We start from the raw sequence: 23,040 nt of genomic DNA, 5'->3' as shown, positions 1-23,040 counted from the left end.
ATTTTATTGCAATTCTTTTTTGCGTCTATGTGTTAAGGATAAGGAGGACAAGTTACGGACGGGAACTTATGGTTCTCGGATGTAATTACACCCGATTTTTTTTAAATAGTAATTTGCAAGAAAGGCAAAAAAAATCTGAAACCTTTTGCAAGCAAAGTAGATTTATTGTTGCACTCGTATACAAAATTCGCCAAGAAATGACTTTCATGTTCTTGTGGACGTAAAAAAAACAAATTTGTCACTATATATATGAGGTACTGTTCATGCTATATTCCCTGACAATTTGTCATTTTTGTCGGATAATATTTCATTATAGAATATTTTTGTACGACAGAAACGACAGCTCAAGTTTATTGGGAAAAAGTTTTGGAAGTTTTGACTTTTTCTGAATTTTTTAGAAATAAAATCGGTTATCATGTGTAATTACCACCATGTTCCAAAGGGTGTTTTCCGACAAGTTACCTGCTATTAGCACTATAGCCACTTCTATTCTTATAATTTCATGCATGACACATATTTTCAGGTCGCAAGTTAGATAGGGGTGAAATGTTAGTGCAATAAGGGGCTGTCAAAAAGGACATACCAAAGAGAACTGACGGAGCAATGAGGAGGGTTGACATCACCAGGCATGATCATCTAACATGATTATTTTCAAGTACTTCTGCCGACTTTCACGGCAGCAACTCTTCCAAACTCATCGCCAGTGGTGTTGGTCAATGCATATGTGACTCTTTGTTAAGGGCATTGTACAAGAATTGTATATATTAGAAAATAACTTCAGGATATTATATAAAAAGATGAATGTGTATTCCAAAGAAGCTCAGACGACTAAACAAATTTCTTGTTCATCCTTGTTTCAACTCAACCAACTATAGCCACATGGAAATTAGTGTTCAACTTATTACGGAATAACTACACTAACAGAAATTTTGATGTTCATATATAATATATTGCTCATGATATTTAGCCACTTCGTTGTTTTCATGATTCTTTTAGAACTTCTACACCATTCAACTATAGTGGGTGAAGATTTGCGCCGGAGTTCAGAATCAATGTGATATGATACAACATTACAAACTCACACAAGACGTTACAAAATGTTTGCGTTCCAGATACAGACAGTGCAGGCACAGGCCATGACAGAGCAATCTCCAACCGTCCAGCCAAATGATGCAACAAAGCAAGTTGCTGTTTCAGGTGGTAACGACAGAGTTCAGTCATTTTAGTTACAAACATTTTGGTACAGAAACCGCATGATAACACATGGTGAGCTCAACTTATTAGTCTGCCGTCCAGCTCTGCTCAACAATCTCCCGCACTTTGCGGTTGTACTCTCGCTTGTTCTCACTGAACATGCGGGCAGCTTCTGAGTTAGCAGGCGAATTCGGGTTAGGATCACACAGCAGCGACTGCAAATGGCACAAAAGCTCAGGTTAGCGACTGCAGGCACTGACCAAGCACAACCAACACCATTGCCTCCAACAGAGACATGCAGAGTGACTGGAAACACAACACGGTTTCTGTGTAATATCACTCACACTTTAAAACTTGCATAGGCTATAGAGAGAAATCAACCTGTAGGCCATTAATATGTTGAATGAGCAAGATAGCAGAAGTAAACTGAGGGACTTGATCCATCTAATCCAGTGGCTATCAAATCCATAGGCCTCAAGTATCTCTACTATTAAAGGGGAGTCTGCCGTCATGATGGTACGTCGTGGTTTCGTTTGGTTATGTCACATTAATTATAGAGAGTAACATTCTTTGGACATGAGGATCACATTAATTATGGAAAGTATCATCGAGCGTTTGACGGGAGGATCGCGTTAATTATGAAGAGTACCATTCTTTGGACGGAAGGATTACGTTACTAGTGGAGATATCATTCTTTGGACGGGGTATCACACTAATTATGGAAATTGTCACCGAGCTTTGGACAGGAGGATCACTATAATATGTATGCTCCGTTGCAATGCATGGGCAATTAGCTAGTAGTAATAATTGTGCAGTGCACCAACGTGTCAAGGCTTTTTCAAGTCTAGTTTGAGCACCTCAATCTCCCTTTTAGACTGATGGCGCTGATGAAGAAATTTGGAACTCCAAGCATTATAGTCCTGAATTGTATGGCCTTTGATGAATCTGTATTGATTCCTGTGGCCAAGGTCGAGAATAACCTTCAAGGCGATTAGGCAAGATTTTAGGTGGTGTTTTTTGGTTTGGTGGCTATCCATGCAAGGGACAGGTATAGCCACTTTTTGGTGCGATACCACTAGTTTAGAAGGAAAGATAGCAGAGGGATAAGGGCAACCCCATTTGGGGAATACTCTCCATATGTTGGTTGACGATAGCCGTGAAAAAATGCCAGATGAGAGAAACCAGCTCGTGAAGTTGCAATTCCCTCATCCTCTTGAAATGTTTTTCTCCTATCACTGCCTTTATCTCATGTAATAACCCAGCCACACCGATCCCGTCCCTCTCGCTAATCCCTGCTGCGGCTTTGGTGGCCGCGCACAGAGCTACAGTAGAGTGTATCACTTAGCAAGCGACGGCGCTAGGTCAGTGCCTTATCTCCTCTTTCTCTCCCAGGGATTTCCTCTCACCTCTCACCCTGCCCGCTCCTTTCTTCTCTGTCTGCAGCAAGAGTGTGAGCGGCAGGGCAAGCTAATGGGTGAGCAGCAGGGCAAGCTAATGGGTGAGCAGCAGGGCAAGCTAATGGGTGAGCGGCGGCAGCATGCTTGCTCAAGGTAATCCGAGGTACAATTATTAGAAAGGATAGGGTCATGTGTCCATAATTGTAACAAGCTTTGCATCTAACGTCCGAGGTGCAATTAGCCTGTGGGTGGCAGAATCCCAGGCATTTACTACAAGATACAGGCAGCAGGGCGTGGATTGGCTAATTAAAGTTGCCAAAAAATGAAGATGCACTAATTTAATTGATCCCCCACATGCTCAAACAATTGGAGCAAGTGTGTTGAAAATATACGTAGCACTGCAGAGCTACCCAAATATGTCATGCATGAGTCAAGACTTGAATAGATTCCAAAGTTGAATTTTAAAATATATGCTCTAGTAATTAAGTAATGAGCTGGCATTGCAAAACATTGGTGCATAAAACTATAAATAATCTGAGCTGCTTATTTCTTGTACCTGGATAGATGTAAGTATAGCAGCTACATCATATATTGGGCTCCACTGATTCTGTAGAATATCTAAGCATATGCTTCCATCAGCATAAACTGCAGGCCACAAGAAAAAGGTCACGATGACAAATAGAAGTGGAGAGTACAAGACTTGTATAGTTGTTTTTGGCTTTCTATCAGCAGAGTAAAAAGAAAGCGAAAGTTTCATCAGCATAAGCGATGCATGCACTCAAAGTATGCTGTAAAGGCTGCAGCATGCTTGCTCAAGGTAATCAGCAAATATGTATTCACGGCATAAAATCAATATCAAGCCTTCACAGCACAACCGACAAGTGTACATCTATAAAGCAGGTAACAAAATACAAAGGACGGTAGTTAATTGTTGGAAGTCTCTGAAACAGAAGGAACAAGAGAACTAAGGGCAAACAAAGTAAGTAGGCTCCGTATATAAAAATATGCACAGATTTAAAAATTAGATACACTTGGTAGTATGTGACAGATCAATCTTTCAGTTAGAAATACGTGACAGATCAATCTTTCGATTAGAAATGCATGACAGCTTAATTTTATCTATGTATTCCCTCCGTAAAGAAATATAAGAGCATTTAGATCACTAAAGTAGTGATCTAGTAGTGATCTAAACGCTCTTATATTTCTTTACAGAGGGCGTATCTAACTATTTCCTGTGCACACAAGTATTTAAAGATGAGGTGAAACAACTTACTGTTAGGGTGAAACATCCGAGAAATAAACCGAACTGTTGGTGGCTTATTAGGATATTCTTCATTAAACTGGAGAGTCAGCTTAAACGTGCCTGAAAATGGGATACAGCTCAGCACAAAATGGAAAGAAGAAATCAAAATATGGAATCAGAACTAAAATAACAGGGATACCATATTTATAAAGCGTCCCGCTTCAGACGCTTAAGTGTCGCTTAAGCGACAAGGCGCCCTGGCAGCGCCTTAGATATTTGCCCGCTTTAGGCGCTTAGGCGTCGCTTAAGCGTTAGAGCGGGTGGTGCTCGCTTTAGGTCGCTTTACCGCTTTATAAACCATGCTATATAAGCAACCTATTTGCCATACAAATAGTGCATGTGATGTTAGTTACTGCACTGAGTTGACCTAGACTCTGTTCTCAAATTTTGTATTGTCGATCTGTTGAGGAAGGTTCTAAATAGCTATCTGGACTACAGATTGTTTTGGACCCTAGTCGTTAAGCGATATGCCAATGTTCCACTATAGTAGCGATAACCGCTATAGCTTCAAATAGCTCAGCTATTTGCCTTAGCTAGCCATAACTCTTCTATTCTACATAGGTACTCCCTCCGTCCCAAAATGTAAGACCATTTTTAGTGTCAAAAATGGTCTTACATTTTGGGACGGAGGGAGTACCTTTTACCAACACAACATGCTAAATTTGGAACTCAACTTCAACTTCGTAACAAAGCCTACTTATATTATAAGCTTAATAACTTATGAGAAAACCTATCAAAGTACCTCTTTTTTCTCTGCTCAGCACTCTGATAACTACATGTCTAAGTAGTTAAGTACATGGCATTTATTCTGAAGAAAACAGGTTATGGTCATTTGTGTCGTTTTATATTCCACACTGCCTTACATGAATAATGTTGTATATTTATTATTTTTCTAATACAGTAGACAGACACTATTCCAACGGCCTCAGGAAAGGAGTGCATGGACAGCAGTGGCAACGACAAAATACAACATCAGGGAATCCATCATGAGGTTGGTTGGCACATAACGGCGCATCCCCATTTCGATGTCGTACCACACCCCTGATTCGCCACATCATCCCATATGTCGAACTCCCAATATTACGACAGGAGATATGCAGATTGGAATCGCAAACACATTGCTAATCTTTGGTGGCCATGGCACCTAGCATGTCCAGGCAAAGCCAAATTGTGCCATATACAACCTCATTCGTCTGCATCGTCCGTTGGCCAGCCCACATTAAATTCACCAGAACCAGATACGATCATGCAGCTATGTTTGGGGCCAACACCACCACACACCTTAATCACACGCGCCACCACCATCCCCCACCCAGAGACGATCATTCCCTTGGCGCAAAATTCTGATTTAAACCTTTGCTCTCGACAGTGACACCAACATTAATAATTGCACCAATTTCGAAATGGTGGTGATATTTTTTATTTATTTATCTCGGTTTATATCATTGGTATCAACAGGTACTTTACATACTTGAATATGGAATGAGGGATATTTCTCCTGTCCATGTTAATTCCGATTTGTGATTTACCACTGTGTTTGCTTGTGAGGTACTATGTATTTGACTGAGGTGACAAGTTTACATGGCCATATTTTGTTCTGCCAGACACCTATACTAGTAGATTATGGTATTCCATAGCACTTGATTAACATTAGTATGTTTGGTATTAATCTTCCGTCACCAATGGCAGCAGCATATGTAAATGATATTAAATGCTTACACACATGAGACCTCAACTGCAGGTAGAAACGATAGATTTCAACAGTTCAAGAACAACCAAAACCAAGGGAGTCCAGCAAGGAAATTCTAGGACATCATTCAAAGAGCTAGCAACTACACTTAGATCAACTAACCTCCATCCCACGGGCTATCGTCAGGGCTGCAAATCAACACGAGCAAATGCATGAGCACACCATGACCCAAAAACATTGAAGAGGAAAAGAAAGGGCCGGCGCGACCATGTAACCCTAGCATCATTCATACCCAAAAATCACAGCATTCCACAGCATTATGTTGTTGTCCTGCGGCGCCCCGCTTATGCCCGCAGGAGGGTCCTGCATCAGCCGCTTGAAGTCCCTCATCAGCCTCTTCCTTGAAGGAGTCGACATCCTCGAAATTCTCTGCGAAAGCCACACCACCATGTGAGTACACCGCCACAACAGCTAGCAACCGATACATAACGACGCCAACCCAAATTTTCGCGAACATCGGAAATGAATCTACGACACGGAATTCGCTCGCGGCGCTCTCGCTCCCGCGTGCTCGGCTCAAATCGTCCCTCCTCCGACCCAACTGCTCGTGCCCCCGCCTTCCCGCGCACACCAGCAGGCGAATTTGACAAGAGAACAAGCGCCTATCTAGGTCGAATCGAGAGCTCTAGCCTAAAAAAAAAATCCCCAAAACGAACCGAATCGGGGGGGCGAGGCTAGGGATCGGGCGATCTGGGAGGGGGCGGGGGATCGGCGGTCACCTGAGATGCGGCCGGCGGTGGGGGTGGAGACGTGGGCTCCGCGTGCTCGTTGTCCTAGAGCATGGAGACGACGGAATGGACGGCTTTAGGTCGGCCTGGGCGATGGAAGGGAGGGTGGGGATGGAGGGGGGCTATGTAGAGAAGGGGGGCAAAAGGATTGGACAGGAGAGTCGAGGAAAGTCAGCGATGACAACACCACCACTGGTCGATTCACGCACGCAAGTGATCCAAATATCCTGCCGAAAGGCACCTAAATTGTTTTGGTGAACGATGCTGAGAAGGATGCCAAGAGAAAATATCGCACAAAATCATACTCCTTCATTTTGTTATACAAGGTCATTTCATTTTCGTGTGAAACTTTAACTTATAATTTTGATCAATAAAAAACGTGTCTAGATATATCTGTGAATCTAAGAAAGTAATTCCGAATGAATGGAGTAGGTTATATGTCATAAAATATACTCCCTCCGTCCGAAAATACTTATCATAAAAATGGATAAAAAATGTATCTAAAACTAAAATACGTCTAGATGCATCCCTGTTTATTCATTTTGACAACAAGTATTTCGGGAAGGAGGGAGTATATCATCAAAAAGTTCTTTGAAATGTGCATTCAGTGACATACAACTCACATTTTATTGATGGAATTAATAGCTAAACATAAAAATATAAAAGTGACCTTGTATACAAATATGGAGGAAGTATATTCTAAGATGAACCTCCTAATCTACTTATCTTAACATGAAAACATGTACATCAACATGTAACCATGCATGAAAATATGTGAAAAGTATTCACCTTAAAGTGCAACCATAATAAGTGGAAATAGTTATCATTCTATTATGCTATTTGTATTTAATAAAATTTTTACAACTACAAAACAATCAAATATAATAATCATATGTATTCTTATTTTTAATTCAAATATGCAACCAAATATTACTGAAATACTAATGGAGACGATTATAACCTTATGGCCACATTTTTTCAAAACAAATCATATAAACATGTGTTTTCAGGTAGTTTGCTGCATCTCAACCAAACACAACATGTAGAAACTTATACGATGCTTTACCTTGCAATTGCTCGCGTGGCATATAGAGGTAAAGGAAGTCTGGCAGACGTGAAATATGTTGGTTGAGCAACGGGAGAATAGTAGCATTAGCATTATTGATAAATATTGCTATCAACAACAAAAAATACTAAGACCATATACAACGCAAGATGCCTAGAGAGGAGCTTGTAAAAATAAACCTTTTCTCTCAAGCAACGGTGCTTGTTTCTATGGTAGAAGTACCTAAGTAAGCTTATGTGTTATGAAATAAGCACTGATGTTAAAGAAAGAAAAATAAACAAACACTTCTCCGATATCACGCCCGAGAAGGAATTATACAAATAAGTTGCCATGTTTTTTGTTTTCATCACTATCTTTGACGGACAAAATTGTTGGCGCCTAGCTATGAAGAGGGTGAAATAAATTAAAGTAAAGCATACCACAGCGCATGATTTTGGCACCGATGTACACTTTGATACATCAGCTTGCGATAGCAACATCGGAGGACCATAGCTTCGAAGTAGTTAGTAGTTTAGTCCAAATTAGTCTACACGATGAAAAGATGATACGTAGGCACTAACATGGGCACATAGATATTTTCTATGGATAATATGCAAAGCATTTCTAATTATTCCATTTTAGCCCATTCCACATTTTATTCACATATGCACCCAAATTCTCCCTCCAATTCCTAGCTAGCTTATATCTCATCCTTGACATGTAGTCACCGACATCACGATCCATACTCCTCGTAGACAATGTGTGTGCCCAACTTGTTGTCGCTTCATTTATTCCTTTCTCGCCATTCCCTCCCCCCCCATCTCTATATCTCTCTAATGCACTTCACCCTGTGGCAGAGACAAGAAGCAAACATTGTCTCACATGGTGCGGGTGAATTTGCGCTTCATGCAGGTGGAGGTTGTGAGGGTGTACACCTTGAATACAAAGGACAAAATTTAAAAGATTTATACATATGAGTGGTACGTAAACTCGATCAAACTTTAGGGTTTTCCATTCATTGTTTCATCGTGAGATAGATACATGGGACTTTCTCTTAGTTTTGTGGAAGAATCCTACACAATTAACTCCTTAACCACCCATTTTATTTGGCATTTTTCTCTAAAATAAATTTGCTTTGCAATTGTGTGCCCATTTTAAGTGTTCACTAAATAACTACTTGACATGTAGTCAAGGTTGAATTTGAACCTTCAAGGGCGGCCTTATTCGCACTATGCCTCCCCTTTAGATCTCTCATTCATACTCTTCATAAACCGCACCATGTTCCCGGTGCCATGCTCTATGAGATATTCTCTTACTTCCATAGTTGAGGAGAAGACCAGAAGAACAACTAATTAGCTCCTTCTATTTTTATCTCCCAATGCATGCTCTTCTTCTCCTTTGTTTTCACCATCTCTAGTTATGTTTTTATGTTGTTTGCTTGTGCAATGACAAGGTATCAAAGGTGTTGTCCACTGATGACCCACAAGTATAGGGGATCTATCGTAGTCCTTTCGATAAGTAAGAGTGTCGAACCCAACGAGGACCAGAAGGAAATGACAAGCAATTTTCAGTAAGGTATTCTCTGCAAGCACTGAAACAAAAGTAAACAAGGTGCTGCAAGGTTTCCCAATCCTTTTTGTAGCAAAGGACAATCCTGGACAAACCCTTATATAAAGGAAAGCGCTCCCGAGGACACATGGGAATTATCAAGCTAGTTTTCATCATGCTCATATGATTCGCGTTCGCTACTTTGGTAATTTGATATATGGGTGGACCGGTGCTTGGGTACTGCCCTTCCTTGGACAAGCATCCCACTTATGATTAACCCCCCTCGCAAGCATCCACAACTATGAAAGAATAATTAAGGTAAACCTAACCATAGCATGAAACATATGGATCCAAATCAGCCCCTTACGAAGCAACGCATAAACTAGGGTTTAAGCTTCTGTCACTCTAGCAACCCATCATCTACTTATTACTTCCCAATGCCTTCCCTTAGGCCCAAACAATGGTGAAGTGTCATGTAGTGGACGTTCACATAACACCACTAGAGGAAAGACAACATACATCTCATCAAAATATCGAACGAATACCAAATTCACATGACTACTCATAACAAGACATCTCCCATGTCCTCAGAAACAGACGTAACTACTCGCATATCATATTCATGTTCATAATCAGAGGGGTATTAATATGCATAAAGGATCTGAACATATAATCTTTCACCGAATAAACCAACTAGCATCAACTACAAGGAGTAATCAACACTACTAGCAACCCACAGGTACCAATTTGAGGTTTTGAGACAAAGATAGGAAACAAGAAATGAACTAGGGTTTATGAGGAGATGGTGCTGGTGAAGATGTTGATGGAGACTGACCCCCTCCCGATGAGAGGATCGATGGTGATGACGATGGTGACGATTTCCCCCTCCCAGAGGGATGTTTCCCCGGCATAACAGCTTCTCCGGAGCCCTAGATTGGTTCTGCCAAGGTTCCGCCTCGAGACGGCGGCGCTTCGTCCCGAAAGCTTTCTTCTATTTTTTTCCAGGGCAAAAGACACCTTATACCAGAAGATGAGCATCGGGGGGCCTGCCAGGTGGCCCACGAGGCAGGGGCGCGCCCCCCACCCTCGTGGACGGTGGGTGGCCCCCCTCTGGTGCTTTCTTCGCCCAATATTTTTTATATATTCCAAAACTGGCTTTCGTGGAGTTTCAGGACTTTTGGAGTTGTGAAGAATAGGTCTCTAATATTTGTTCCTTTTCCAGCCCAGAATTCCAGCTGCCGGCATTCTCTGCTTTCTTCGCCCAATATTTTATATATATTCCAAAACTGACTTTCGTGGAGTTTCAGGACTTTTGGAGTTGTGCAGAATAGGTCTCTAATATTTGTTCTTTTTCCAGCCCAGAATTCCAGCTGTCGGCATTCTCCCTCTTCATGTAAACCTTGTAAAATAAGAGAGAGAAAAGACATAATTATTGTGACATAATATGTAATAACAGCCCATAATACAATAAATATCGATATAAAAGCATGATGCAAAATGGACATATCAACTCCCCCAAGCTTAGACCTTGCTTGTCCTCAAGCAGAAGCCGATATCGAAAAATATGTGCACATGTTTAGAGATAGAGGTGTCGATAAAATAAAATACGAACATGAGGGCATTATGATCATTCTTAGAATAGCAACATATATATATATAGAGAGAGAGAGAACGGCTTTCCTATCTACACTAGCAGCAGAGTGTGCTATCAGAACCCTTGATTTGCATCAAGATCCGAACCTTTATATGGATAAGGTACCTATATATTGAATTATGGTAGATCGCATATACCAAAGGGGAAGCCACGTGCTGAACTTTAGAGAGCACCGGACCAAAATGGCAACCTATGTGCTGCGATGGCAGTAATATTCAGAGTATGCATGCATCTTCTTTCTAGCATTGGGCCACGAGTATGGACCGTTTGGGTAACCCTACACTATACGTTTTGTTGTTTTCTTGGCGTTGAACGGTTCCATCCATCCAGATCTATTTTTAGCAAAGATGAACATCTATTGTCTGTATGCACTACAAATGGTTCGGCACCTTTCGTTTCGTTGGTTTCAGGACGCTGGAGTCAGAAGTCATGCATTCCATTACCAATGCTAAGTATGCTTTCATGACTACATCGTTGTTATTATAGGCTAGACTTAGTGAGTCAGAGAGGCATTGATGAGAGGTCGTTACAGTAGCTCCTGGCACTGCAATTCGGTGCAAAGCACCGGCAACACATTGTTCAGATCTGTGATGCGAGTCATCTATCATCCAAAAATCATACAATTACCAACTATTAATTCATCTTCGAATTGAAATCTTCTTTTAGTTTTCCTAATCTTGTTGGGCCTGTTACAGCCGTGTTTTCATCACGGATTTGTGCGTCGTTTTCTCTGATTCAGTCGGAAACCAGTGCTGACGAGGATCAACTTAGGTAAACGCCAAAAGATTGCATGGGTCTAATTGACTGTGTTGAACCACCTACACCCTCTTGCACTTACAGGATGCAGTTGAAGGGCCGGTTGCTTTCCATGTCTTGGCCGGTCGAAAAAAAGGAGGGGTACATACAACGAGGTATGGACAAAAGGCAGTATTACAGGGATGGCTGCTCCTCTTTACGATTTCACTATTGGTCAAAATGTTCGCGTCCCTTCCTATGTGGTAAGTGGTAACTGATGTTGGAACTTGAAAGGCTACTGCTGTCTTGTACTACTATATACTCTGTTACACTATCACGAGAAAGAAGCGTGTTTTTGAAGAATGAGTTCTGGACTGGTCCACGAGCTCGACGAGCAGGTATGCCCCGCGCTTGGTTTGTGCATGCGGCTTGTTCGCTCAACGGCAGCGCATCACAGAAGACCATGCGGAGACGAGGTACTAGTTACTACTACCAGTGCATGAACTGGCATGTATTCCTACTACTTGTCAATTTGTCCTATTCTGGATTTAGAGTTGCGTTCTATAGAGGCTCGATTTTGATTTGGGAGTATAACCTGTTGAATTACACAACAGAAGCAAATCGTGACGTGCTGAATTTATTTCACTTCCAATCTTCGTTGAATTTGTCAAATTTACATCTCATGGCGTGTTCTTGCTGTCCTCTTAGTGATATTTATTGCTCCTAGTCGAAAGAAAAGGCATCTACTTCAACCAAGGCTGCAGACCTTGATGAAACATCTTCTATCGTTGCTGCTGCTCGCTGCTACTAGTACTACAGCCCTTAGTTGCTCGAATGGAAATTTTCCGAGCTGGCCATGCAAGCAATGGAAGCGGAAGTTCGACCATGTTGAGTATTGCTAGGGCTGAAGATGCATTTGCAGGCGCCATGGTCCCTGTTGGAGTGCTGGTGAAGATATTGAGGCCTTGAGTGTCATATCCTCAGCCTCAGGTATGATGCGGGATCTCCAGTTTAGCTACAGAAAAAGTGTACATCTGTTCGTTGTTCTCTTGTTTTAGCGCCTTGATTGTTACACCTCGCATGGTCCGCAACCGAGCCAAAGGCCGGGCGCACGCTGGAGCATTGGCGAGAGCAGCTGCAAAGCAAGGTTCATCCCATGTTGAAGCAAACAAAATTGAACCTGAAGCTATAACTGAAGAAAAGATTGAGAAACTGACCTGAAGCTATAATTGAAGCAATGAAAACTGAACCTGCCGCAAGTCTCCAAGGAAACTGTTCCGTCCACGAGATACTCGTCGAAGGATTGGGTTAAATAACCACATCTCTCTGACTGTGTGGTAAGCTGGGGACCCACTTGTAAGTGTGAGATGAGAGGCTAGTTGTTATATAGTACTTTGGTGGGATCACGGACCGCCTCAAGAGTCAAGATTCGCTAAAGAAATAGAAAGTACTAGCACTATCAGAATAGGTCAGGTAATCTCTGATCCCAGGATTCCAGGACGTAGGTCACGGGTCGTTCGTTTTAGCCTTCCACATCAATAGGAGTAGCAGGTATAGCGAACCCGTGGGTTTACTTCTTGGCTTGATCTGGCGAACCAACCTTGCAAAGCACGTTTCTTTCTTTTTGCATGTGCCATTCGACAGCAAAGCACATTTCAATATAGAACGTTTTCCCCTTCTGACTATATTACACAAGCACGGCCTACAAATGGAGTAAAATCATTTTTCGTTGTAAATGCTAGTGGTAATGACTGCTATTTTCTGTTTAGTTGCTCGATGGTGCCATCTGAAAAATGATAAAGTAGAGTGAGAGAGTTAGAAAATTTTATGATTCTGCGTACACATGTTATGGGTAAAATTTTGGTTACATTGAACCCAAAAAAAGTGCAAGTTGGTATGTATTTCCTTCCTAAAGAAATATAAGGAAAAGTCTAACCGATCCATTAAAAGTTAGCGGAGTATATACCTTAGTGGAGTATATATAATCCACTAAAATTTCGCCGCACCTAGCCGATCCCCTAAAGTTAGCGTAGTATAACTAAATTTGCACAAATTCAATCAAATTTGAACCGAAAGATGATGCATTTAAACATAAGTTCAACACATAAAGTTCTCGCAACCGAACATTAAACATAATTTAAACTAAAACTAAACTTAAACTACTTTCGGCCGAAGTGGAGGTTGAGCCAATCCTTCCCGGCGAGGTCACCCTCGGTGAGAGTTGGGTCCGGGCCAGTGTCGTCGTCGTCATCGCCGGGGAAGACACTCCGCCACTCCTCGACGTCGATCTTGTCATCGCCGCCCTCCTTGCCGCCCGCATTGCCGTCCTCCTCGCCGCCCGCCTTGCTACCCTCGTTGTCGGAGATGACGATAACTTCGTCGTCATTGACGACGAAGATCGCTCGCTCGCCTCCACTAGCTCCAGCTACTGCCAGCAGAGGTCATCCATGTAGGCCTCGGCGGCGGCCTCGGCCTCGAGGCGCTCCCTCGACGCCCGGTCTTCCCGCGCCATCCGAGCGGACACCACCCCCGGCTCCGACAGGACAAGGTTGACCAGCCGCGTGCCGATGGGAAAATTGAGCATCGCGTCGCGGCCGTGGAACTAGACCTGCCACCGGTCGTATTCCATGGCCGCGAGCTCAGCGGTGTGGAAGGAATCGACCCACTTTCACGTGTCGGTCTTGCGGATGGTGATTTCGGCCACCCACGTCCCCCATGACCGCTGTCGGACGCCCATGTAGGTCCTCGTCATGGCGCGGCTGAGGGAGGTCTGGGAAGTCCGCAAAACGCGTGGGGGCGCGGCGGCGGGCGGATCGGCTGAGTGGCGGCGGCTCGACGAAGCGGCCATGGAGGACGAACCGCGGGCGTGGCGGCACGGATCCATGCTGCGGATCAGCGAAGGGGTGAGAGGAAGAGATATGGGAGTTCAAGGTAAAAAAAGGTGCCCGCTCCAATAAAAAAAGAGTGCACACATAGGATTGTGTAAGGTTTGGGCAATGGAAAATGAAGGTTCTCATATCATTATATAGGTTTCATGTTTCACTTACACTTGTTAGTTCATAATTGTTGTTTCCTCTTATGCCAACTCTATAAACTTATATTTCAAGTGGCCTTAACCACATCAAGTGATGGAACCTAGATTAAATCCTAGTCGGACCATGACACACACACACACACAGGTGGAGAGAGAGATGGGATACTGGCGTGGAAAGAGAGAAGTCGGGAGTTCATGGTATAAAAGGTGCCCACTTCAATAAAAAAGAGTGTAGATACATGTTGTGTCTCATTTAGGCAATGGCAAATGAAGGTTATCGTGTCATTATAAAGATTCAAGGATACTAGATCACCGCGAGGGGCATATTTCGAGCGGCCTTAACCACATCAAGTGTTGGCGCCTATATTAAATCCTAATCAGTCTATAGACCAACACACACAGACACACACACACACATACACACACACACACAAAGGGATGAGAGAAAGAGAGATGGGAGTTCAAGGTATAAAAGGTGCCCGCTCCAATAAAAAGAGTGTACACATAGGGTTGTGCAAGGTTTAGGCAATGGAAAATCAAGGTTCTCGTGTCATTATATAGCTTTCATGCTTCACTTACAATTATTAGTTCATAATTGTTGTTCCTCTTATGCCAACTCTATCAACTTATATTTCAAGTGGCCTTAACCACATCAAGTGTTGCCGCCTAGATTAAATCTGAGTCGGACCATCACACACCCACACACACCCACACACAGGTGGAGAGAGAGAGAGATGGGATACTGACGTGGAAAGAGAGAAAGGTCAGGAGTTCATGGTATAAAAGGTGCCCACTTCGATAAAAAGAGTGCACATACATGTTGTGTAAAGGTTTAGGCAATGACAAATAAAGGTTATGTGTCATTATAGAGGTATGAGGATACTAGATCACTGCGAGGGGTATATTTCAAGCGGCCTTAATCACATCAAGTGTTGGCGTCTAGATTAAATCCTAATCAGTCCAACTAACCAACACACACACACACAAAGGGATGAGAGAAAGAGAGATGGGAGTTCAAGGTAAAAGGTGCTCACTCCAATAAAAAATAGTGCACGCATAGGGTTGTGCAAGGTTTGGGCAAAGGAAAATCAAGGTTCTCGTGTCATTATATAACTTTCATGCCTCACTTACAATTGTTAGTTCATAATTGTTGTTTTCTCTTATGCCAACTCTATCAACTTATATTTCAAGTGGTGCTCCAATTGGTACAACACTCATGGTATAAAAAGGTGCCCAGTCGAATTAAAAGAGTGCGCACATACGATTATGTAAGGTCTGGGCAATGGGAATTGAAGGTTCCTATGTCATTATGATGATACCACACAAGAGTGACACCCCCTCAGAGAACGCACACACCTCCAAGAATGACGCCCCCAAGCGGGGAGCGACACATTAGTGCCGCTGTCATCCGATCGACTGATTTAGGGTTTCCCCCGGAGGTAGTGGTCTGGAGCTTCTCCACGGCAATTCCTTCAAGAAGGGGATGAAACAGAAGAGCATTGCCATCGCCGGCCTTGGAAACTAGCCAAGAGCAAAGTTTTTCACCTGGATCTGCTGGACAAACTTCCATCTAGCATTGCGTGTGTTAGAGATATATTTGGGATACATTTATTTGGTAGTTTAGGATTTGTAATCTGTCTCTTACCTTATCTCCCGGAGAGGCTTCTTGCCCTCTAAGTCTTGTACTCAATATATACTCGCCCTTGAGGCTCAATAACACATCCATCATATTTCGCCAATCCCTCTATCCCTTTTAACATGGTATCAACCTAACCGATCCAACTCTAGCCGTCGCCCGCCGCTTCCGCCCTGCGCATCGCCCGTACCTAGGGTTCGTCCGCCGCTCATGTTGACCGGCTGCCCTAGAGAGTCTTTTTCCCGAGCCCTTGCTTTGGGTTTTTCTCTCTCCCACCGGTCACCTTGATTGACGTTTTTCTTTTTGGTTTTCCGATCTAAGCTCCATGCGTCTCTACTCCAACACAGGTGCAATCGGCCAGCTCCTGCACTGACCCGGCCGCCACACGCGGCAGGCGGCCCCTCACGACCGTCGTCCGCGCATCTACCCGGCCTCGCCCTGCAGCGGCCGTCACCCTGCGCCGGCCGTCGCCGCCCCGATCCGACTGGGAACTCTCCATCGCCACCTGCCTCCGTCGCATCTGCACGGCGGCCCCGCAGTCTGCCTCACCGGCCTTGTCCCCAGCTGCGTTGAGCCGGCTGCATCAGGATCGTCGGCTGCCTCGAGCCGGCTGCGTCAGGCTCGAGTCGGCCACGTCACCGCTCTTCTTCAGTTGCCGCCGCCGCTACCCTCGTAGTCACCACAGCCGCCCCTCCACCTCCTTCGTGCTGGCGACACCGATGCGTGCCTTCGTCCATGGCGTGTCCCTGGCCTGGGAAGCCTGGTGCGGCGCTTCGTCAACTTCGTCTTTGTCCATCTACGCACGCCTGGTGCTGGCAACACCCACACGTTTCTAGTCTGATCGTCTGCGACGCTCCCGTCGTTCGCAACGCTACCACTACGACTGCGGGGGATGTTAGAGATATATTTGGGTACATGTATTTGGTAGTCTAGGATTTGTAATTTGTCTCCTACCTTATCTCCCAGAGAGGCTTCTTGCCCTCCAAGTCTTGCACTCAATATATACTCGCCCTCGAGGCTCAATAATACATCCATCATATTCTGCCAATCCCTCTATCCCTTCTAACAGTGTGCACGGTACCGCCACTGATCTCCACTGCCACGCAGCGAGCAGGACGCACCGGCCAGATTAGATATAACTAGAGGCTAGACCACACACGTAGCGAGCAGGATGCACCACCACTAGGTACTCGTGCCCATGCCAGTGCTGGCCAGGACATGGACACGCGAATCAGAGGAATTTTTTGCATGCCACCGAACGGCAGCAGGCAAAGGAGGTGGCAGTGGTGGGGATGCATTGGCCGCACGCCGGGACCGTGCGTGCGCACCAGTGGATCTAGAGGACTAGCTCCTCGCGATAGTGCTCTGCCGCTCCCTCACGTCGATGAAGACCGACACATGGTGACTCCGCCACAAAAACGCCAAAGCCCTCTGGCTCGCCATTGAGCAGTAAAAGCGCAAGGCTAGCACGGAGGAGGCGGCGAAATCATAGGCAGCCCGTATGCCAAGGCGTAGTTGCGCGCGGCCCGGAGCATGACCGGTGTCATCTCCTCCGATGAGGAGTCCGACCTCTCTGACGGCTCCAGCTCCGACGATGATGTTCCTTTCACCGCCGACGCCAACACTAAGGGGTACAGACGCACCGATGACTGCAAGGGGAAGGTGCCGGTGAGGAAATGGTAATTTCCCCCAATCATCTTCGTCCCTGTTTAGTTATTTTAGTTTAGATCCTAGATTGTCCGCGATAAACTGTGTGTATTTTGGTCCGATGAACTGCGATGTATATATTCCCCTATATAATTTCATTGATCTATGTTTCGTTTTTTGCTTTGTTTTGTTATCTATGTAGTTTCGTTCATCATGTTGCATGGATAGCATGGATTTGGGGTACCGAATTTGAAGTATCCAACTGTGGATGCGTGCATTTGAGGGGTGACCGGTCACGTTGACGTATAGGGAGCAAGACTTGCTATACCCGGCCGCATGCTCTTATAGTATAAAAAAAGTTTCAAACAACGTAACTACTCCCTCTGCCCCATAATGTAAGACGTTGTTTGTGTAGTGTTAAAAAACGTGTTACATTATGGGACAAATTATGGGACAGAGGGAATACATAATAGCCAAGTGTAACCAAGGGTGAAACTCAACTCCAAGAAGTCGCTTTGGTACAAGTAGTAGTGTGCATATAGCCAAAGAACTCATCATCAGAAGCTCCAACTGAAAGCTATTTAAATCCAGTATGTAATCAAATGTGACTTGCAAGATCATGTACTCCCTCCGTTCCTAAATACAGGTTTTTGTAGAGATTTCGTTATGAACCAAATACGAATGTATATAGATACACTTTAGGTGTTGATTCACTCACTTTCTCTATATGTAGTTATAGTGAAATCTCACAAAGACTTATATTTAGGAATGAAGGGAATACAAACTAAGAATGCTCACGGACAGAGGACAGATAAATGAAGTCTCCAAGCGCGACAGCCGCATGGTATGTCCCTCAACCTGCAACCAAAAAAAACAAATTCGGCCAGAGACGCGTGTGTTTATAGACTAATCAGCATCCAAAAAATTAGGCACACAAGCACAACCATTTGATACATGTGCGCCCAGGAGGAATGCATTGAAAAGATTGAACAAAAGTTTTTGGCTCTAAGGTCACGAACAGATAAAAAAAGTTCAGAGATATACAAGAAGTTCAGACAAATAGATCAATATGCAACCAAAAACCATTACCGAACCACGGTGCAGGTCGAGGCAAGCGGCTCCCCAAACTCACAAACAGAAAATCGCAGAGGGCCTCTCAGTGTCCATGATAACCGCGAGATCAAACTGAATACAAGGAAAGTTCAAAAAATCATGTAATCCAGAAGTGCAAAAAAAATGGCGAGCAAGATTAACCGAGGAACCAACCAATTTGTGAGAGGGAGAGAAGGTGGATCCGTGTTTGCCAAGGTCGCCGCTCGCGTTGCCTTCGAGGTGCCCTCACGTGAGCAGTGAAGGTGGAGTTCGGGACGGCGTGGCCATGGCTCGTGACAAAGAGTTTTCGGGGATTAACTCAGAGCGATTCTGATGACGACTGACCCGTATGGATCAAAGTGATTTTTTAGGGATTAACTCAGAGCGATTCTGATGATGACTGATCCGTATGGATCAAAGCATTGTCATCGTAGGAAAACTCCAGATCAACAGGCAGAAGCGAAGCAGAAGAATGGCATGGAGCGGCAGCTGCCCTAGGAGAACCCGTGGTAGCCCTAACACTAGACGAAGTGGGGTGTCTGCTACCCCATTGTTTTTTGTCCTTGTTTCTTGCCATTTTTGGGTCTGCTATTCTCACAGCTCGCTACCCCATGTTCTGATTTTGCCTCGCCACTATTCGCCGTGGAGTGTTGACTTGCGTTACCACACTACGTGTATCTTGGAACGTAGCTATCCTGGTGTGCAAAAGCTAGCTGCTATTGATGACAGTTTGATGTATTTACTCTCGCTCTGGACGACCATAGTACGCTTATTGACTGGAGTGGTACTGACTAGGATTCAGTAGTTAGTAATAATATTTACAACTTAATCTAGGGTCTATATAGCTCCCAGCACCAAGCCAATTAGTGCCTCATGAAGCTTGAGTCTCCCAATCGATGGGCTTCTATTGGCATGAGACAATCATTAGGGGGTATCATTTTGCTTCTTTTAGCACTGGTAAGCATATAGGTTCTACAGATACGTCAACTACTGAATCTTGCAGACTCAGCCTCCCCATTTGCATGGAGTCAATTCGTTAGCAGTAAACACATCGTGATCTTTTTGCTGGGTTGCAATCAGCCTCCCCAAATGCATGAACCTTTCCTGTGCTAGGCACCATCAGACATCTGGTGAACCTCCCATCAGTTGGGAACCCTTCGATCATGGGCCGAGGTCTGACACGGTGCAGGCATGCCAGCCTACGGGCTGGGCCTAGTGGCTATGCACATGCAGACGTGGTCCAACTTCGTCTAAAAGACGAAATAAATTTGATCCACCTAAAATGTTAGAAATGATAAGAGGGGAAAGATCTAGACCGGATCCCAAGCAGAACATGTGGTTATGATTGCCACCCCCACAAGATTGTTGCATAGGTTTGCTTTTTCCTATATATATTGTCATATGATTTCTTATGCTGAAGTAATAATCTATTCACAATGTAAAGTATGAATCAGAAACTTAATTGAGAACTAGCAAACTATAATCTCAGTCACTGAAGCAATTGCAATTTATCATAACATCGGAAAGAGTCAATATAAGAGCTTTTCAGCAAGTCCACATATTCAACTATCATTTAGTCTTTCACAATTGCTAACACTCACGCAATACTTATGGGTATGAAGTTTTAATCGGATACAGAGAAAGATAGGGGCTTATAGTTTTGCCTCCCAATCTTTTACCTCAAGGGTAACGTCAACAATAATGCTTTATGAAAACCCACATCCAATTGGATATATATATATATATCAGGATCTTTTCAACACATAGTGCTTGCCAAAGGATAAAGTGTAAAAAGGAAAAGTGAAGATCACCATGACTCTTGTATAAGGTTTAAGACAAAAATAAAAGATAGGCCCTTCGCAAAGGGAAGCAGAGGTTGTCATGTGCTTTTATGGTTGGATGCACAAAATCTTAATGCAAAAGAACGTCACTTTATATTGCCACTTGTGATAGGGACCTTTATTATGCAGTCTGACGCTTTTATTTCTTCCATATCACAAGCTCGTATAAAGCTTATTTTCTCCACACTAATAGATCATACATATTTAGAGAGCAATTTTTATCGCTTGCAACAATGACAACTTACTTGAAGGATCTTACTCAATCCATAGGTAGATATGGTGGACTCTCATGGCAAAACTGGGTTTAAGGATATTTGGAAGCACAAGTAGTATCTCTACTTGGTGCAAAGAATTTGGCTAGAATGAGGGGGAAGGCAATCTCAACATGTTGGATGATCCATGACAATATAATTTGTTTTGGATATAAGAAAACACAACCCATTACGTTGTCTTCCTTGTCCAACATCAACTTTTTAGCATGTCATATTTTAATGAGGGCTCACAATCATAAAAGATGTCCAAGATAGTATATTTATATGTGAAAACCTCTCTTTCTTTATTACTTCCTATTAATTGCAACGATGACCAAAACTATGTTTGTCAACTCTCAACAACTTTTATTCATCATACTCCTTATATGTGAAGTCATTACTCTCCATAAGATCAATATGATCTCTTTATTTCTTTCTTTTTTTTCTTTTATTCCCTCTAGATCATAGCAAGATAACCAAGCCCTCAACTCAAGACTAATCTTTATTATATATATAGCTCACGGATCGATTACATAGATAAGGATCAACACAAAACTCAAAGCTAGATCATACTAAACTTTTATTCTACTAGATCAAGATATAACCAAAAGGATCGAACTAAGAAAAATAGTAAAGATAAAAGTGTGATGGTGATACGATACTGGGGCACCTCCCCCAAGCTTGGCAGTTGCCAAGGGGAGTGCCCATACCCATGTATTTATGTCTCTTTTGGTGGTGAAGATGGAGTTGTTGATGAAGTTGTGTCACACATCGAGCGTAGGAGATTCTCCAATTTGCGAATAATGCCCTTTGAGTGCGGTGATGTATTCTTGCAACAAAATATTTTCACGAGTGAGATACTTGTTTTGCACCTAAACTATTTCAATCATCTTGAAAGCTTCTATTTCAGTAGGGGTAAGATGGTTATAGTAAGGTTGAAGGATGTCCTCTTCTTCTACTGCCGGAGCTTGATCCTTCGTGGCCTTCTTGATCCTATCACCCTTGTTTATCTCCCCAAATTCTTCTCTCTTCATCTCTATCTTCATTAGCCAAGCATCGTTTCCCGCGTTGTTGGAGGAGGAGGACGACATGATGCCCGGCCTTGGAAACTCTGGCAGAAAACAGCTCAAGACAAAAGCAGGAGATATTTGCGTGGTACGGTGGTCAAAACCTTTGGGAGATTAAATAATGAATTTTTACCGACCAAAAGAAGTATCATGCAAGAAAACAGAGTCGGGAGGGCACACGAGGTGCCCACGACGCAGGGGCGCGCCCTCCACCCTTGTGGACGCCTCGTGTCCTTTCCAGACTACTTCTTATTTTCCTATTTTCTTAAATATTCCAAAACGGAGAAAAAATGCCATTAGAACTATTTTAGAGTCGGTTTACTTACCGTACCACATACCTATTCCTTTTCGAAGTCTGAAACATTCTGGAAATTGTCCCTTATATACTCCTCTAGGGTTACGGTATCAATAACATTGGTTTCAACATTTATGGGATTACCTGAGATATAATGTTTGATTCTTTGACCGTTCACCACCCTCAGATTTGTGCCTTCGAAGTTGTTGATTTTTATGGCACCAGAATGATAGACCTCCTCGATAACGTAAGGACCTTCCCATTTAGAGAGGACTTTTCCTGCAAAAAATCTTAAACGAGAGTTGTATAACAGAACATAATCACCTACATTAAACTCACGCTTTTGTATCCTTTTGTCATGCCATCTTTTAACTTTTTCTTTAAACAGTTTGGCATTCTCATAGGCCTGGGTTCTCCACTCATCAAGTGAGCTAATGTCAAATAGTCTCTTCTCATCGGCAAGTTTGAAATCATAATTGAGCTCTTTAATGGCCCAATATGCCTTATGTTCTAGTTCGAGAGGTAAGTGACATGCTTTTCCATAAGCCATTTTATACAGAGACATACCGATAGGATTTTTATATGCAGTTCTACAGGCCCATAATGCATCATCAAGTTTCTTGGACCAATTCTTTCTAGATCTATTAACAGTCTTTTAACAAAATTAATTTGAGCTCCCTGTTACTCAGTTCTACTTGACCACTAGACTGTGGGTGGTATGGATACGCAATTCTATGATTAACATCATACTTAGCAAGCATTTTACGAAAAGCACCATGAATAAAATGTGAACCACCATCAGTCATTAGGTATCTAGGGACTC

The 23,040-nt window shown here is 43.3% G+C and overlaps 1 protein-coding gene across 1 annotated transcript; it reads right to left on the bottom strand.

The window, feature by feature from the left end:
• Positions 1-1,042: 1,042 nt before the first annotated feature.
• On the bottom strand, positions 1,043-6,529 carry LOC125542947 (ubiquitin-conjugating enzyme E2 2-like). Its single transcript, XM_048706176.1, has 6 exons — positions 6,364-6,529; positions 5,877-6,013; positions 5,747-5,772; positions 3,865-3,954; positions 3,148-3,236; positions 1,043-1,409 (listed from the first exon to the last, which is right to left on the bottom strand). Exons 2-6 carry the CDS (start codon positions 5,999-6,001, stop codon positions 1,281-1,283), a joined length of 459 nt encoding a protein of 152 aa, XP_048562133.1. The 5' UTR covers positions 6,002-6,013; positions 6,364-6,529; the 3' UTR covers positions 1,043-1,280.
• Between the last annotated feature and the right edge of the window lie 16,511 nt (positions 6,530-23,040).

Source organism: Triticum urartu, chromosome 3, assembly GCF_003073215.2.
Source record: "Triticum urartu cultivar G1812 chromosome 3, Tu2.1, whole genome shotgun sequence".
Classification (NCBI taxonomy): Eukaryota; Viridiplantae; Streptophyta; class Magnoliopsida; order Poales; family Poaceae; genus Triticum; species Triticum urartu.
Note: the sequence above shows the minus strand (reverse complement) of the source record. Positions and strands in the feature narration are given on the sequence as shown.

What these genes read in the sequence shown, in the direction of transcription:
- LOC125542947 (XM_048706176.1), bottom strand. Translation starts at nt 6,001, where the DNA reads ATGTCGACTCCTTCAAGGAAGAGGCTGATGAGGGACTTCAAGCGGCTG. An exon ending in TGGAATGCTGTGATTTTTGG is followed by an intron (nt 5,773 to 5,876) that starts GTATGAATGATG and finishes GTTGATTTGCAG; the next exon opens with CCCTGACGATAGCCCGTGGG. An exon ending in CTATACTTACATCTATCCAG is followed by an intron (nt 1,410 to 3,147) that starts GTACAAGAAATA and finishes TGCCATTTGCAG; the next exon opens with TCGCTGCTGTGTGATCCTAA.